This window comes from Chiloscyllium plagiosum, unplaced genomic scaffold (assembly GCF_037043375.1).
Source record: "Chiloscyllium plagiosum isolate Xiang-an unplaced genomic scaffold, Cpla_swu_hap1 HiC_scaffold_20, whole genome shotgun sequence".
In the NCBI taxonomy this organism is placed as follows: Eukaryota; Metazoa; Chordata; class Chondrichthyes; order Orectolobiformes; family Hemiscylliidae; genus Chiloscyllium; species Chiloscyllium plagiosum.
In genome coordinates this window covers 1,181,449-1,199,202 of record NW_028270158.1, presented here as the reverse complement: position 1 = coordinate 1,199,202, position 17,754 = coordinate 1,181,449, and the positions used below count along the sequence as shown (strand labels likewise).

The 17,754-nt window shown below is 42.4% G+C and overlaps 1 protein-coding gene across 2 annotated transcripts in view; it reads right to left on the bottom strand.

Moving 5' to 3' along the window:
* Positions 1-2,449: 2,449 nt before the first annotated feature.
* Positions 2,450-17,754, bottom strand: part of gde1 (glycerophosphodiester phosphodiesterase 1) — a 139,833-nt gene continuing 124,528 nt past the window's right edge. For both annotated transcript variants that reach the window (XM_087997586.1, XM_043712163.2), the window contains one exon: positions 2,450-2,976. In XM_087997586.1, coding sequence (XP_087853712.1) covers positions 2,829-2,976 — 148 coding nt within the window. In that variant the 3' untranslated portion in view covers positions 2,450-2,828. The remainder of the gene's footprint in view (positions 2,977-17,754) is intronic.

Sequence of the window (17,754 nt, the reverse complement as noted above, 5' to 3'; positions counted from 1 at the left end):
TCTGAAGTGGATTCTCTCCATAACAGTGGCAGAAATCATCAACACTCTTTTACTGAGTGCATAGGTTTGTAGGAAATGGACAACTAAGAAAGTAATTGAATTAAGATTAACAGCAGTTTCTTGATTCATGCACACAATAGATGTGTTTTGTAATTTTCCATCAACTTTCAAAACAGTTATTGGAGCATCATTCTCTTAACAGTTGGCCTCAAACATACTTCAGGACATTAGAGCAGTTTCATTATTACTCAGTTCTGTATTACATGTTATAAAAGTCGATTGTGTTTATTTAGTACCTTTAACATAGTAAAACATCAGAAGGTGCTTCAGAATTCTAGTCAGTCAAAATTTGGCACAAAATAAAGAAACAGAGAATTAAAGAAGGTTGAAACAGGGTCTTAAGACAGATGTGGAAGCTTCAAGAAGAAAATCTAAAATGAATGTCTTCTGGTGATTGAAGCTGGATGTTGGTTAACTGAGGTGAAAACAAAGGCAATGGATGGATTGAGAGGTGGTGGCAAGGTGGAGCTGGTGTCAACAGTGCATGCCCATCCCAGCATCAAATCAGAAATAGTCACTTGGGGCAGCTTATGATGAAAACTAGAAGGTCAAATACTGATTCTGGCAATTGGGCATAACCTGACTAGAAAAGGGCAGAGAAAGGCAGGACCATTCATTAAACAGAAGTAAGTCATTACAGGAGGGTGGTGTCGGCAGTTGCGTCAAACCCTGCAAATAGTCCATACAGGATGGGGAAGGGTAGCAGCAAGGGTTTAACGGTGGAATGATGTTGGCATTTTTTTTTAAAGAAAGAGGTCAGTGCTTGATACAGGAACATATCAAGTAGCATGGAAAACAGGATGGCTATCAGCTAAAGACAAGTATAGTTGAGAGGGCAGGATGCAGATTTCATACAGAGCTCTGAACTAGTTAGAGCAGAAATAGAACAGAAACAAGTCAAAGAGTAGGTTCAGGACTGGAACAAAGGGGAACCTTAGTTTCCCTGGTTTTGGAGAAAGGGGTAATGTAGTAAAGCTGATAGAGAGAAAGTGAATCTTAGTGACAAAAAAAATTCATGACTGCCTTGCACTTGATGGTACAGACGAGGGAAGAAGGAAATGAAAAGTCAGGCATGGTTTACAGAGGCAGTTAATGACACAGAAAATAACTGAATTACCTTTACTTTACAGAAAAATATGGTGCAAACAGCAGCGTTGGTACAAAAGGACCTGACAGATATTGGTGTGGCCCAGCTAAATCTGGCAACAAATGGTAGAGTTGTACAGCAAGTATAAGATCAACTCTGTCCTTGAGAATCAAACATGGTTGCAAAGTGAAGGTTTTACTGCTGACAAGCACATCAAACATTGAGTGCATCAAGTAATTGAGTAGATCAATGGCCACAGATATGTCAGAAATGGAGGGCCAAAATTTACATGTGGGTGCTTGAAAGTGTATTTGTAAATGACTTTGGAGCTAAAGAGAGAATAGATCAATTGTAGTAAATTGAGATGTGGAGGTGCTAGTGTTGGGCTGGGATGGACAAAGTCAGAAGTCACACAACACCAGGTATATATAGTCCAACAGGTTTACTTGAAATCACAAGCTTTCAGCATGTAGTTCCTTCATCAGATGAAGGGGCTACATTCCAAGAGCTTGTGATTTTAAATAAACCTGTTGGACTATATACCTGGTGTTGTGTGACTTCTGATAGAGTAAGTTAACAATGAGCTACAAAGGTTGATCCAGAGTGCAGAGTAGGTGGGAATCGAGTAGATTAACAGAGAGATAAGTGCAGAGAACGATAATGAAGAGCATGGGAAAAGTGGCAGCAAAAGTGAAACCATAACGGGAAAGAACAGTAGCAACAGATTTAGTCTAGATCAGCACACAGTGAAATGTTTCTGTAAACCAGCATTATGTACTCAGAAGCAGATTAGACATTGGAACGAAAAGGTTGCTATGTAGGGTAAAAGAACCAGAATTCACTCAAGGAGAAGCAGGATGTTTGCAGAGGATCCAGGTCAAAATAAAGCTGAGAAAGTAGAAGCTGGTAGAACAGAACAATACAGCACAGAACAGGCCCTTTGGCCCACGATGTTGTGCCCAACATTTGTTCTAGCTTAAGCACCCATCCATGTACCTATCCAATTGCCGCTTAAAGGTCACCAATGATTCTGACTCTACCACTCTCACAGGCAGCGCATCCCATGCCCCCACCACTCTCTGGGTAAAGAACCTACCCCTGACATCTCCCCTATACCTTCCACCCTTCACCTTAAATTTATGTCCCTTTGTAACACTCTGGTGTGCAGGGACAGGTGCTGGGTTATAGTATGTGAGTGACAGAGCACAGTTAGAGAACAGCAGCAGCATCATAATGTAGAAAATAATCCTGGAGTCTGGGAAGTCAAATGTAAGCCAATGATGAGCAGAGTGAAAACAAAGAATGACTTCAACTTGTGTGCATTTATTTTACACATACTTAACATTTACAGCATCTGAACATGTTTTCATCCATAAATAAACAAGACAGTATCTTCAGAAACTAGGAAGGAATACTGCCTTCCCTAGCAAATCTTGACAGGTACATCACTTTAGCATTTTGCTGTACCTATTTGATGCTAACATTATGCTGCTCTTTTAATTATAATTATTTACACTATTAATGGAGTTTACCAAATCAAAACCTATTTTCCTTTCTGAATATCAAAATACAAAAAAAATTCAAAGAGATTGGTACACCTTGTTTAATACAGGACACCATTCATACATTTAGTTCAGTAGCACTACATATGTGAGTTTATACAGAAATCTCAGGAGATAAGTTAGGAAGCAGGTGAACATTTTTCAATAAGGCTGTCAGTAATGTAAATACAATGGAGAATTTTTTCATAGTATCGCTTCTCATCTGAATAATTTACAGTCCAGGCAACCACTTCAACCCCTCTTTCAGCCCAGAACCGAATGTAGTCCCTACAGAAATCGAAAATTGGAGAGTTATTTAAATTGATACCACTTTTTAAAAACAGCAAATGTATTTATTTTACTTTCCCTAAACATTTTTCCAGGGTCGTCCTCCTCTCCACAGTTCTAGATATTTCATAATCAATCTATTCAGAGATGTTATCATCTGCCTCAAGGCTTGAACCAGTTCTCCTGGTCCAGATGTAGAGACACTACCACTGTGCCAAAAGACCCTTCTCGACAGTTCTCTACTGTATTGGCTGGAACTGAGATTAAAACCAAGAGTTCTCCCTTTAAAGGCATAGATAGAGAATTTTTTCTGAGGGTAGTGTATGGAGCTCCCTTCCCTAAAAAAAATGCTGCATCATTAAATTTATTCCAGATTGAGTTTGCTAGATTTTTGATAGACAAGGGAATCATGTATTATGGAGTATGGACAGGAGAATGATTCTGAGACCATAACCAGCCATGATAATATTGAATGGCAGAACTGGTTCAAAAAAGACAAGACTGGAGGGTAGTGAATGTTGTGCCACTATTGAAGAAGGGCTGCAAAGACAAGCCCAGGACTTATAGACCAGTCAGCTTAACCTCTATGGTAGGTAAGTTACTTGAGGAGATTCTGAGGGTCAAGATATACATGCATTAGGAAATACAGAGTTGATTAGTCAGCATGGTTTTGTGAGAGAAAGATCATGCCTCACAAATTTGTTGCAGTTCTTTGATGAAGTGACCAGGAAGGTTGACAAGGGCAGGGCGGTAGACGTAGTCTATATGGATTTCAGTAAGGCCTTTGATAAGGTTCCACGTGGTAGGCCGCTGTGGAAGGCAAGACCGCATGGAATCCAGGGCGAGCTGGCAAATTGGATACACAATTAACTTGATGGTAGGAAGCAGCAGGTAATAGTGAAAGGATATTTGTTGAAGTGGAGGCCGGTAATCAGATACGTTAATTGTTGTTTTAAGTCTATCCAAGAGAAAGGCTGCAGTAGTGAGTATAGTGGATTCTTTCTTGATTATATGTTTTTGGAGATAAGTCTCTTGATTAAACTTCATCCATGGGCGGCACGGTGGCACAGTGGTTAGCACTGCTGCCTCACAGCGCCAGAGACCTGGGTTCAATTCCCGCCTCAGGCGACTGACTGTGTGGAGTTTGCACGTTCTTCCCGTGTCTGCGTGGGTTTCCTCCGGGTGCTCCGGTTTCCTCCCACAGTCCAAAGATGTGCAGGTCAGGTGAATTGGCCATGCTAAATTGCCTGTAGTGTTAGGTAAGGGGTAAATGTAGGGGTATGGGTGGGTTGCGCTTCGGTGGGGCAGTGTGGACTTGTTGGGCCGAAGGGCCTGTTTCCACACTGTAAGTAGTCTAATCTAAAGATAAGCCATAGCTATTAATTTAACCTGGGGCAGTGTTTGTAGAGGAATAAGACGGTGTTATTTGCTGAGTGTGTAGATTGTGAAGGAGCAAAAATGGCCTTTGCAGTGATATGTACTTCTTGTCAGATGTGGGAGTTTAAAGAGAGTTTAAGGGTTACTGCGGATTATATCTGCCATAAATGCTGTTGGATGCGAATCTTATCAGATCGAGTGGATCAGTTGGAGAGACAGATAGAAGCAATGAGGAATTTGCAACAGCAACAGTATGTGATAGATGGCAGTTATAGGAAGGGAGGAAAGTCTCAGATACAGTCACATAACTCCAGGCAGGGGAAGAGAGGTCGGCGGCTAGTGCAGGAGTCTTTTGTGGATATACCCATTTCAAACAGATATGCTATTTTGGAAAATCTAGGGAGTGATGGATTCTCAGGGGAACGTAGCATGAACAGCCAAGTTTCTGGTATTGAGACTGGCTCTAATGCAACGAAGGATACGCTGGCTTCCAAGAGATCAATTGTGTTAGGGGATTCTGTAGTCAGAGGTAGAACATAGAATATAGAACAATACAGCACAGAACAGGCCCTTCGGCCCACGATGTTGTGCCGAACTTCTAACCTAGATTAAGTACCCATCCATGTACCTGTCCAAATGCCGCTTAAAGGTCGCCAATGATTCTGACTCCACCACTCCCACGGGCAGCGCATTCCATGCCCCCACCACTCTCTGTGTAAAGAACCCACCCCTGACATCTCCCCTATACCTTCCACCCTTCACCTTAAATTTATGTCCCCTTGTAACACTCAGTTGTACCTGGGGAAAAAGTTTCTGACTGTCTACTCTATCTATTCCTCTGATCATCTTATAAACCTCTATCAAGTCACCCCTCATCCTTCGCCGTTCCAACGAGAAAAGGCCGAGAACTCTCAACCTATCCTCGTACGACTTCCTCTCCATTCCAGGCAACATCCTGGTAAATCTTCTCTGCACCTTCTCCAAAGCTTCCACATCTTTCCTATAGTGAGGCGACCAGAACTGCACACAGTACTCCAACTGTGGCCTAACCAAAGTCCTGTACAGCTGCAACATCACTTCACGACTCTTGAATTCAATCCCTCTGCTAATGAACGATAATACTCCATAGGCCTTCTTACAAACTCTATCCACCTGAGTGGCAACCTTCAAAGATCTATGTACATAGACCCCAAGATCCCTCTGTTCCTCCACCTGACTAAGAACCCTACCATTAACCCTGTATTCCGCATTCTTATTTGTTCTTCCAAAATGGACAACCTCACACTTGGCAGGGTTGAACTCCATCTGCCACTCCTCAGCCCAGCTCTGCATCATATCTAAGTCCCTCTGCAGCCGACAACAGCCCTCCTCACTGTCCACAACTCCACCTATCTTCGTATCATCTGCAAATTTACTGACCCACCCTTCGACTCCCTCATCTAAGTCATTAATAAAAATTACAAACAGCAGAGGACCCAGAACTGATCCCTGCGGAACTCCACTTGTAACTGGGCTCCAGGCTGAGTATTTACCATCTACCACCACTCTCTGCCTTCGACCGGTTAGCCAGTTTTCTATCCAATTGGCCAAATTTCCCTCTATCCCATGCCTCCTGACTTTCCGCATAAGCCTACCATGGGGAACCTTATCAAATGCCTTACTGAAATCCATGTACACTACATCCACTGCTCTTCCCTCATCCACATGCTTGGTCACCTCCTCGAAGAATTCAATAAGACTTGTAAGGCAAGACCTACCCTTCACAAATCCGTGCTGGCTGTCCCTAATCAAGCAGTGTCTTTCCAGATACTCATAAATCCTATCCCTCAGTACCCTTTCCATTACTTTGCCTACCACAGAAGTAAGACTAACAGGCCTGTAATTCCCGGGGTTATCCCTATTCCCTTTTTTGAACAGGGGCACAACATTCGCTACTCTCCAGTCCCCTGGTACAGACAGACGTTTCTGTGGCCAGCAGAGAAAAAGCAGAATAGTGTGTTGTTTCCCTGGTGCCAGGATCAAGGATGTCTCAGAGAGGGTGCAGAATGTTCTCACGGGGGAGAGGGGCCAGCAGGAGGTCATTGTCCACATTGGAACCAACGACATTGGAAGGGAAAAGGTTGAGATTCTGAAGGGAGATTACAGAGAGTTATGCAGAAATTTAAAAAGGAGGTCCTCAAGGGTAGTAATATCTGGATTACTCCCAGTGCTACGAGCTAGTGAGGGCAGGAATAGGAGGATAGAGCAGATGAATGCATGGCTGAGGAGCTGGTGTATGGGAGAACGATTCACATTTTTGTACCATTGGAATCTCTTTTGGGGTAGAGGTGACCTGTACAAGAAGGACGGATTGCACCTAAATTGGAAGGGGACTAATATACTGGCAGGGAAATTTGCTAGAGATGCTCGGGAGGATTTAAACTAGTAAGGTGGGGGGGTTTGGACCCAGGGAGATAGTGAGGAAAGAGCTTGATCTGAGACTGGTACAGTTGAGAACAGAAGTGAATCAAACAGTCAGGACAGGCAGGGACAAGGACTAATAAATTAAACTGCATTTATTTCAATGCAAGGGGCCTAACAGGGAAGGCAGATGAACTCAGGGCATGGTTAGGAACATGGGACTGGGATTTCATAGCAATTACAGAAACATGGCTCAGGGATGGGCAGGACTGGCAGCTTAATGTTCCAGGATACAAATGCTACAGGAAGGAGAGAAAGGGTGGCAAGAGAGGAGGGGGAGTGGCATTTTTGATAAGGGATAGCATTACAGCTATGCTGAGGGAGGATATTCCCGGAAATACATCCAGGGAGGTTATTTGGGTGGAACTGAGAAATAAGAAAGGGATGATCACCTTATTGGGATTGTATTATAGGCCCCCAATAGTCAGAGGGAAATTGAGAAACAAACTTGTAAGGAGATCTCAGCTATCTGTAAGAATAATAGGGTAGTTATGGTAGGGGATTTTAACTTTCCAAACATCGACTGGGACTACCATAGTGTTAAAGGTTTAGATGGCGAGGAATTTCTTAAGTGTGTACAAGACAATTTTCTGATTCAGTATACGGATATACCTACTAGAGAAGGTGCAAAACTTGACCTACTCTTGGGAAATAAGGCAGGGCAGGTGACTGAGGTGTCAATGGGGGAGCACTTTGGGGCCAGCGACCATAATTCTATTCGTTTTAAAATAGTGATGGAAAAGGATAGACCAGATCTAAAAGTTGAAGTTCTAAATTGGAGAAAGGCCAATTTTGACGGTATTAGGCAAGAACTTTCGAAAGCTGATTGGAGGCAGATGTTCGCAGGTAAAGGGACGGCTGGAAAATAGGAAGCCTTCAGAAATGAGATAACAAGAATCCACAGAAAGTATTTTCCTGTTAGGGTGAAAGGAAAGGCTGGTAGGTTTAGGGAATGCTGGATGACTAAAGAAATTGAGGGCTTGGTTAAGAAAAAGAAGGAAGCATATGGCAGGTATAGACAGGATAGATCGAGTGAATCCTTAGAAGATTATAAAGAAAGTAGGCGTGTGCTTAAGAGATAAATCAGGAGGGCAAAACGGGGACATGAGATAGCTTTCGCAAATAGAATTAAGGAGAATCCAAAGGGTTTTTACAAATACATTAAGGACAAAAGGGTAACAAGGGAGAGAATAGGGCCCCACAAAGATCAGCAAGGCAGTCTTTGTGTAGAGCCACAGAAAATGGGGGAGATACTAAATGAAAATTTTGCATCAGTATTTACTGTGGAAAAGGATATGGAAGATATAGACAGTAGGGAAATAGATTTGAGTTGAAAACTGTGGTGGAAAAACACAGCAGGCCAGGCAGCATCTGAGGAGCAGGAGAATCGACGTTTCGGCCATAAGCCCTTCTTCAGGATTCCTGAAGAAGGGCTTATGCCCGAAACATCAGCGAGTCGTGAGTTCATGGAATGCCCTGCCAGTAGCAGTGGTGGACTCTCCCTCATTATGGGCATTTAAGCGGGCATTGGATAGGCATATGGAGGATAGTGGGCTAGTGTAGGTTAGGTGGGCTTGGATCGAGGGCCGAAGGGCCTGTACTGCGCTGTATTCTTCTATGTTCTATGTTCTATGTACCCGAGAACTCTGTGGGAAGCTAAAGAAGTGATTGCTGGGCCTCTTGCTGAAATATTTGTATCATCAATAGTCACAGGTGGTGCCGGATGACTGGAGGTTGGCAAACGTGGTGCCACTGTTTAAGAAGTGCGGTAAAGAAAGCCAGGGAACTATAGACCGGTGAGCCTGACCTCGGTGGTGGGCAAGTTGTTGGAGGGAATCCTGAGGGACATGTCTCACAAACTTGATTGAGAATTTTGAAGAAGTAACAAAGATGACTGATGAGGGCAGAGCAGTAGATGTGATCTATATGGACTTCAGTAAGGCGTTCGACAAGGTTCCCATGGTAGACTGATTAACAAGGTTAGATCTCATGGAATACAGGGAGAACTAGCCATTTGGATACAGAACTGGCTCAAAGGTAGAAGACAGAGGGTGGTGGTGGAGGATTGTTTTTCAGACTGGAGGCCTGTGACCAATGGAGTGCCACAAGATCGGTGCTGGGCCCTCTACTTTATATCATTTAAATAAATGATTTGGATGCCAGCATAAGAGGTAGTTAGTAAGCTTGGAGATGACACCAAAATTGGAGGTGTAGTGGACAGTTAAGAGGGTTACTTCAGATTACAACAGGATCTGGACCAGATGGGCCAATGGGCTGAGAAGTGGCAGATGGAGTTTAATTCAGATAAATGTGAGGTGCTGCATTTTGGGAAAGCAAATCTTAGCAGAACTTATACACTTAATGGTAAGGTCCTAGGGAGTGTTGCTGAACAAAGAGACCTTGGAGTGCAGGTTCATAGCTCCTTGAAAGTGGAGTCGCAGGTAGATAGGATAATGAAGGCAGCGTTTAGTATGCTTCTCTTTATTGGTCAGAGTATCGAGTATAGGAGTTGGGAGGTCATGTTGCAGCTGTACAGAACATTGGTCAGGCCACTTTTGAAATATTGCATGCAATTCTGGTCTCCTTCCTATTGGAAAGATGCTGTGAAACCTGAAAGGGTTCAGAAAAGATTTACAAGGATGTTGCCAGGGTTGGAGGATGTGAGCTACAGGGAGAGGCTGAACAGGCTTGGGCTGTTTTCCCTGGAGCGTCGGAGGCTGAGGGGTGACCTTATAGAGGTTTTCAAAATTATGACGGGCATGGATAGAATAAATAGACAGTCTTTTCCCTGGAGTCGGGGAGTCCAGAACTAGAGGGCATAGGTTTAGGGTGAGAGGGGAAAGATATAAAAGAGACCTAAGGGACAACTTTTTCACGCAGAGAGTGGTACATGTATGGAATGAGCTGCCAGAGGATGTGGTGGAGGCTGGAATAATTGCAACATTTAAGAGGCATTTGGATAGGTGTATGAATAGGAAAGATTTGGAGGGATATGGGCCAGGTGCTGGCAGGTGGGACTAGATTGGGTTGGGATATCTGGTCAGCATGGACAGGTTGGACCGAAGGGTCTGTTTCCATGCTGTACATCTTTATGACTCTAACTAGTGGAGTGCCTCAGGGGTCGGTGCTGGACCCATTGCGGTTTGTTATCTATATCAATGATTTGGATGAGAATGTACAAGACATGATTAATAAGTTTGTTGAGGACACTATAATAAGCGTTCTTGAAGACAGTGAGGAAGGTTATCAGAAATTGTAGCAGGACCTTGATCAGCTGGGGAAGTGGGCCAGAAAATGGCAAATGGAGTTTAATATACATGCGTGAGATTTTGCATTTTGGAAAATCAAATCAAGGTAGGAGTTTCATAGTGAATGGTAGGACCTTAAGGGGTGTAGTGAGACAGAGGGATCTTGGAGGTCAAATTCACAATTCTCTGAAAGTGAAGTCACAGGTAGACAGGGCAGTGAAGGCTGCTTTTGGTACACTGGCCTTCATCAGTCAGGGCACAGAATATAGAAGATGGGAAGTTATGCTACAATTGTATAGGACGTTGGTGAGGCCGCACTTGGAGTATTGTGTTCCGCTTTGGTCACCTTGTTTTGAAAGGATATTATTAAACTGGAAAGAGTACAGGAAAAATGTACAAGGATGTTGCCTAGATTCCAGGGTCTGAGTTACAGGGAGAGGTTGGACAGGCGAGGATTTTTTTTCCTTTAGATCTTAGGAGACTGGGGGGGGGGGGGGCCTGAGAGAGGTATATAAGATCAGAGGCATACATAGAGTGAATGCTCTCAGTCTTTTTCCCAGGGTTGGGGAAACAAGGACTACAGGGCATCAGTTTAAGGTTAGAGGGGAAAGAATAAAAGGGAACCCGAGGGGCAAAGTTTTTAGGCAGAGGGTGGTACGCATATGGAATGAGCTGCAAGCAGAAGTGGTTGAGATGGGTACATTAACAACATTTAAAAGGCATTTGGACAAATACATGGATAGGAAAGGTTTAGGAGGTTATGGACCAAATAGGGTTAGTGTGGATGGACATTTTGGTCAGTTTAGACAAAAGGGCCTGACTCTGTGTTGTAGGACTCTGACCATATTTGCTCCTAGTTCCAATGTACTTGCAGCCACATTTTTTAGAAGCACTTTGGGAAGTTTTATTACCTTAAAAGTGCTAAAATGAACAAGTATATCTTGCAATACTGGCAAGATAGCAGATGCATTCTACACCATATTTTTAATGTCACTACCACACAAGTGCACAGACAATATGTGAAACACTGTGTATGGGGACTGAGTGGGTAGAATGTGGCAGGGCGTTCATTTCCTTTGGCATCAAAGAAATTTGACCAGTGGTTAAACACAACCAAATCATAAAATAAGTGTCAAACTTTTCTGCAACTATGAAAGAGAAAGTGTGGAAGTATCTGAATTGATTAATGCCTCTCACATAATTTAGTAAGTTGGCCCCAAAATGATATACACTGAATGATCAAGGAACTTTTGACAAAGTATATAAAGTCAGCAAAAGGTTTCAAATTTGTTTGCATACAGTTCAACAAAGATAGACATCAGACTCACGCAAATTTGTTCTGCAGTACGAGAAAATCATTGTTAATCTACATTCTAACTCAATTTACCCACATGAGTACTCTCAATGAACATAATCGATCAATCTCAATTTTGAAATTTCCAATAGATCCCTAGCTCAGCAGCCTGTTTTTAAGGATGGACAAGGCATTTGCTGACAGCATCACCAAATACCAGAGCACTGTTCCTTTGCCCTGGACTTCCCCCTAATTAATTTCTTGATTCCCAGGTAATCTATTGAAGAAATGCGAGCTTTTTTCATGCAACTCATCTTTACATTTAACCCTTGGGTTTGAGATCATTCTGGTGATTTTTTGAGCAAATCCCTCTTTTCTCAGCTGCCACATGAATATTAATTCATTAAATTAACTGAAAAGATTAAAAATGCTAATTTTAACTTGGTTTTGATAATTCATAAGCAAAGTTCAAAACACGAAGCTGCATTAGAACATTATTTCAACAAACCACCACAGTGCAGAGGAACTATGAAGAGCAGAGGAAAATCACCTACACAGTGTATTCAAAAAGAACGGGTACCCAACGAACACAGTCCACCAATTTCTCAGCAACAAACCCCAATACGCAGACAAGACACGTCCAGAAACCCTAGCCACTCTCCCCTACATCAAAGATATCTTGGAAATGACTGCCAGACTACTCAGACCTCTTGGCATCATGGTAGCTAGCCCAAAGACGCACCAACACACTAAAACAGCAGCTAATGAATTTGAAAGACCCTATACAAACAACAAGCAAAACTAGCATAATTTACACAATACTTTGCAAGAACTGTAACAAGCACTACATTGGACAAACAGGCAGAAAACTAGCCACCAGGATACATGAACATCAACTACCCACAAAAAGACATGACCCACTCTCACTATATCTTTACATACAGATGAGGAAGGACACCACTTCAACTGGGACAATACATCCATCCTAGGATGAGCCAAACAGAGACACGTGCGAGAATTCCTAGAAGCATGGCACTCCAATCGGAACTCTATCAACAAACACATTGACTTGGATCCCATTTACCACCCCCTAAGAAAAAGAACAGGAAATGACATCACCACCCCAAGTAAACCTAAACACAAATGAAAAGTGGGCCATATCACCAGTGCTTCATCTAGTATGGTGACGAAACATCTGAAAATGAATCTTCCAGCTCAGCGAGCAAACCTACATCCAGAACCTCAACCTGAGCTACAATTCTTCTCAAAACTCAATAATGAGTCTGTTTCTTGCAGATTAAGCCTAAGTATAACATTTTGCTGCCACAGGGCCAGATACATGAACATGCTAATATGAACTAGTATCCCACTAAAGCTAAAGCTAACCTAATCTTAAAGAATAAATATTTTAATACTGATCTCATGAAGTCTCACTGTTGACTATCCATTGTCCCTAGCTGACCTGAATGAACAGAGATTCAAGAATCTTTTAAAAACATTAATTTTAAAACCAAATTTACCATAATATGCAAAGAAATTATGTGCATAATTTGAATTGAAACTTCAGCTTGGTGAGGGGGGACTGACATCACAACCTATGAAATAATATTTTAATTTTAATAAGCCAAGGCACTTAAAAATAATTAACTTTCAGAAGTCAAGAATAATCACAGAGGTCAGGAGAATTTAAAGAAACAAATTTAAGAGGTGGTGTTAGTAGTTGGTTCCAAGCACAATTCAGAGTCCAACAGTCCAAAGTCTATGTGGCTACTTGAGTCCACAGGTCCGATCCTTCCAGCATGCAATTCAAAACCTCAGTGCTGTTTCTGTGTAACACAGCAATTTATCCAAGACAGGTGAAGAAAGCTTCATATGAAGCCTTTAAAAATCAACATTCGATTTAACTGTCAACAGAAAGCTGTTGAAATGTAAAAAAGTGGTAGACTTTTGACAAGTCTATACATCTCTTAAATGTCTCAAGAGATTTTATGGCTGTTTAAGGAACAGCAGGCAGAGAGATCCAAAGAAGGAAGCAAACAATACAAAGTGGATAGAAAACAGGAAGCCAAACTTGAAACATTCCTGGATAAAATGCAGAGAAAAGAAGAAAACTTGAGTGTCCATAAGAGAAAAACGTCAGAAAGCTGTATAAAGAAAATGTAGAGATATAGGTAAATAAGTGGCATTGGCACTGTGTGTTACCATTGTCTCATCCCTGTAACTACAAAGCAGTGCATGGAAAGTGTTCAATGACCTGATGAGCTCAGTCAAGGTACTAGAGCACAATTACTTCACTTTCTTGGGCAATATTATTAAGACTCTGACAAGTCATTGTTTAAATCCTCCGCAGCATTCCACGAGTTGTGGGGTTATTTGGCTTTGTTTCTTCCATTGTGCATTGCATTTATTCTAATAAGAATAACTTGCAATGAGCTTTAATAGACATTCCCCCCACTTTAACAGAATGGCACCACCAGATCTGTTATACTGGATGTCCAATGCTACATGAGACCAAACCCTCAAATGTTGTCATTTATGTAATCATCTTTCAGGAGAAACTGTAAATCACACCTGACAAGAACAACTGACCAGAGAGGGCATAGACAACACAGGAGATCTCATCTTCTATGAGCCTCAGGCCATTGAAGATGGGACAGTAAATCAGAGTTAGGATATTGGTGAAATAGTGTAAACTGAAGATTAACCTACACAATCAACAGTACATCACGGACAGCCAGCAACTTCTCAACTGCTTATTTAATACATCAGGCGATGAGGTCCCTTTTCTTCAGTATACTCTCATTCTCACACAGCAAACAGGCACAAGACAACAACAAACATTAGGCGACATTAGTGGGAGCAAACTACTCCTTTGTAGATGACAATGAACTAGATACTGACAACGAAGACTGAAATCCAAAGCAGTTGAATCCACAGTTGAATCCAAAGTACAAGATCACATCCCATATTTCCCTTCCAAAATCTCCTCTATTACTCCTTGGATCACTTACTCCCTCACTATCTTACATCATCTCATTTTTCAGCTATGAAAAGTAAATCATCTAATTGAGTACTGAGTAACTGACCAAATAGATGGCAGCCACAGGACTGGATAAGGATTTTCAGGCGACACTTTCCCTTCGGTCAGAGGAATCCTTGCCCAAAAAAAAAACAATGTCCAAACCAATGTTAAGGATCCATCAGAATTATATCCAATGTGAATACACAAGCAAAAGCTAATTGAAGTGCACCACCCAGATCTAACCTGCACAAAACTCTACGTCATTAAATCTTCGAGGAGAAAGTGAGGTCTGCAGATGCTGGAGATCAGAGCTGAAAATGTGTTGCTGGAACAGCGCAGCAGGTCAGGCAGCATCCAGGGAACAGGAGAATCAATGTTTCGGGCATAAGCCCGTTTCGGGCATTCCTGAAGAAGGGCTTATGCCCGAAACATCGATTCTCCTGTTCCCTGGATGCTGCCTGACCTGCTGCGCTTTTCCAGCAACATATTTTCAGCTCTACCTCATTAAATATCAAGTGTTAGGCCTATCCATTCAGAACACTACAACGAATGACATCTTCACATGGGTCAGGACAAAAGCTTGGAGCTTTGATTGAAAGATATAAGGGACAGTTATGTCAATTTTTCATATTGGATGCACCAACATCTTCAAAAGCTTTGAATGCCAGGCAACTAATTTTTTTCCTTTTTTTTCTTCAATGATGGAAACATCACCAATGCGGATCACATTTGCTCTTCCAAGTGATTAGATTAGATTAGATTAGATTAGATTACTTACAGTGTGGAAACAGGCCCTTCGGCCCAACAAGTCCACACCGCCCCGCCGAAGCGCCACCCACCCATACCCCTACATTTACCCCTTACGTAACACTACGGGCAATTTAGCATGGCCATTTCACCTGACCTGCACATCTTTGGACTGTGGGAGGAAACCGGAGCACCCGGAGGAAACCCACGCAGACACGGGGAGAACGTGCAAACTCCACACAGTCAGTCGCCTGAGGCGGGAATTGAACCCGGATCTCAGGCGCTGCGAGGCAGCAGTGCTAACCACTGTGCCACCGTGCCGCCCACGGTGTCTGATTAATTTTTCCTACCAAGAACTACTAAACCAGGAAAGCCTGCACATCTCATACATTCAGCTAGCTATCAGACTGCAAGCTCGTCCTGAATAGATATATCCACTACTGTGCAGGTAATTTCCATTATGAAACTAATAAAACAGCTTTACCTGGAAGATCATGCTGTAGAGTCTTTAGTCTCTCTAGTCAGAATTTAGTTGCACAGAGAAGCAGAAGATACTAAAGTTCTGCAGCTTCAACGGTGAAATCATGCTGGTATAACCAGCGTTCAGGAGCAAGATGAAATGTTATTCTTCGTTTTAGATGAGATGCACTGCTAAGGTACCCATAAGGATATTCTGCTAAGTGCACAAATCTACACTTTTCAATTGTTAAACGACCATCCAGAGCAAAGTAAACATGGTGTCCTTGGACTCATTAACTTGAAGTTGACACAGTTGTTACATTGAAACCGAATCGACTGTGCAACATATTTAATAATCTGATACGCAAGTACAGTAATTGACAACACTGCTGGTAACTGATCAATGTTTCCTTGTTCTGGACAGATTGACCTGTTAATGGTACAGGGATTTTTTAATTAGAGTCATAGAGATGTACAGCATGGAAACAGACCCTTCGGTCCAATCTGTCCATGCCGACCAGATCTCCCAACCCAATTTAGTCCCACCTGCCAGCACCTGGTCCATATCCCACCTAAAGCCAAAACTCTAACGGATAGTGTCCAAGCTGCTGGTCTTCTTTACGGAGTTAAAAATCACAATATCAGGTTATAGTCCAACAGGTTTATTTGGAAGTACTAGCTTTCAGAGCACTGCTCCTACATCAGGATACTAGTGGGATCTTTTGCTATAAATTCTGTGTCAAATGATCCTGCCCCACTACTTGCCTGATGAAAGAGCAGCGCTCTAGAAGCTAGTACTTGCAAACAAACCTGTTGGACTATAACATGGTGTGTGATTTTTAACTTTGTCCACCTCAGTCCAACACTGGCACCTCCACATCATGGCTTCTTTACTGAGACCACTACCAAGTATAAGTGTTTGCACTAAAGTGCAAGAAGCAGATCACTCAAGTGTCTGAATTAGTGTTTTTCACGCAGTCCAAAGCCACAACAGTGGGCCAAATGGCTTTGATATTTCCATTCATTTGTAGAAATTGGTCACCATTTATTGCCGATCTCTAATTAACCTGAGGGCAGTTCAGAGTCAAACACATTGCTGTTAGTCTGCAGTCACATGTAGGCCAGATTGAGAAAGACAGACTTCACTCCCCAAAGGTCATTAGAGAACCTGAATCAGCAGTGGTTACAAGATCAGCATTAGGCCAGCTTTATAATTCCAGTTTTTGAAAACTAAATTAAATGTCACCATCCTCCATGATGGAATTTAAACCCATTAGCTTTAGTCTGGGCTCTGGAATACTGACCCAGTGACATTCTTACTAAGCCATCTCCCTTTAAGGTGACAGATGAAATTCCACAGCCTGCTGCTGCCTGGACTGGAGGGCCTGAACTACAAGGAAACAGTGGGTAGCTGGGAGTGTTTTCTTTAGAGAATCAACGGTTGAGGTGGATCTGATGGGGATGTGTAAGATTATGAGGGGCACAGCTTGGCTGAGCAGGAAGGCACTTTTTCCAATTAGGGGAAGGGTCATTAACCAGAAGGCATAGATTTAAGCTAGGTGGTAGAAGGCTGAGAGTGGAATTAAGGATAATGTTCCCACCCAAAAGGAGGTGGTGGGAATCTAGAATTCACTTCCTGAAATGGTGGTTGAGTCAGAAAATCTTGAAGGATTTAACTAGTATTTAGAATTCACTTGCATTGCCATAGCCTCCTGAGCTATGGATGAAGAGCTGGAAAATGGGATTAGTGCAGTCAGATATTAGTTGACCAGAGCAGATATGATTGGTAGAATGGCTTTATCCTGTGCTGTCTGGGAGTCTGAGTTATAGGCAAGACTTAGTTGACAGAAGGGAGCTGCAGTGGGAAAGAGACAGCTGAGGTCACTGTAATCTTAAAATACAAAAGTAAGATATTTGCTGCAGATTTTCCCTATCATCAAACAGTTAAAAAATGAACATCACAGCAACAGCATCACAGGAGAGAACTTTCATGCAAAATACTCAAAACAACATTTGCTTCCCTCTTTTTGAAGGTATTTATGCACCTCAATGCAACAGACTAAATGTTTTCATCGAGACAATAAGAAATCAGGTATATGGAAGCAAAATTTACCCCTCTCCACTAGAAAGTTGGGGACGGTTACCCACTTCCAATTTGAAAAACAAGTTAG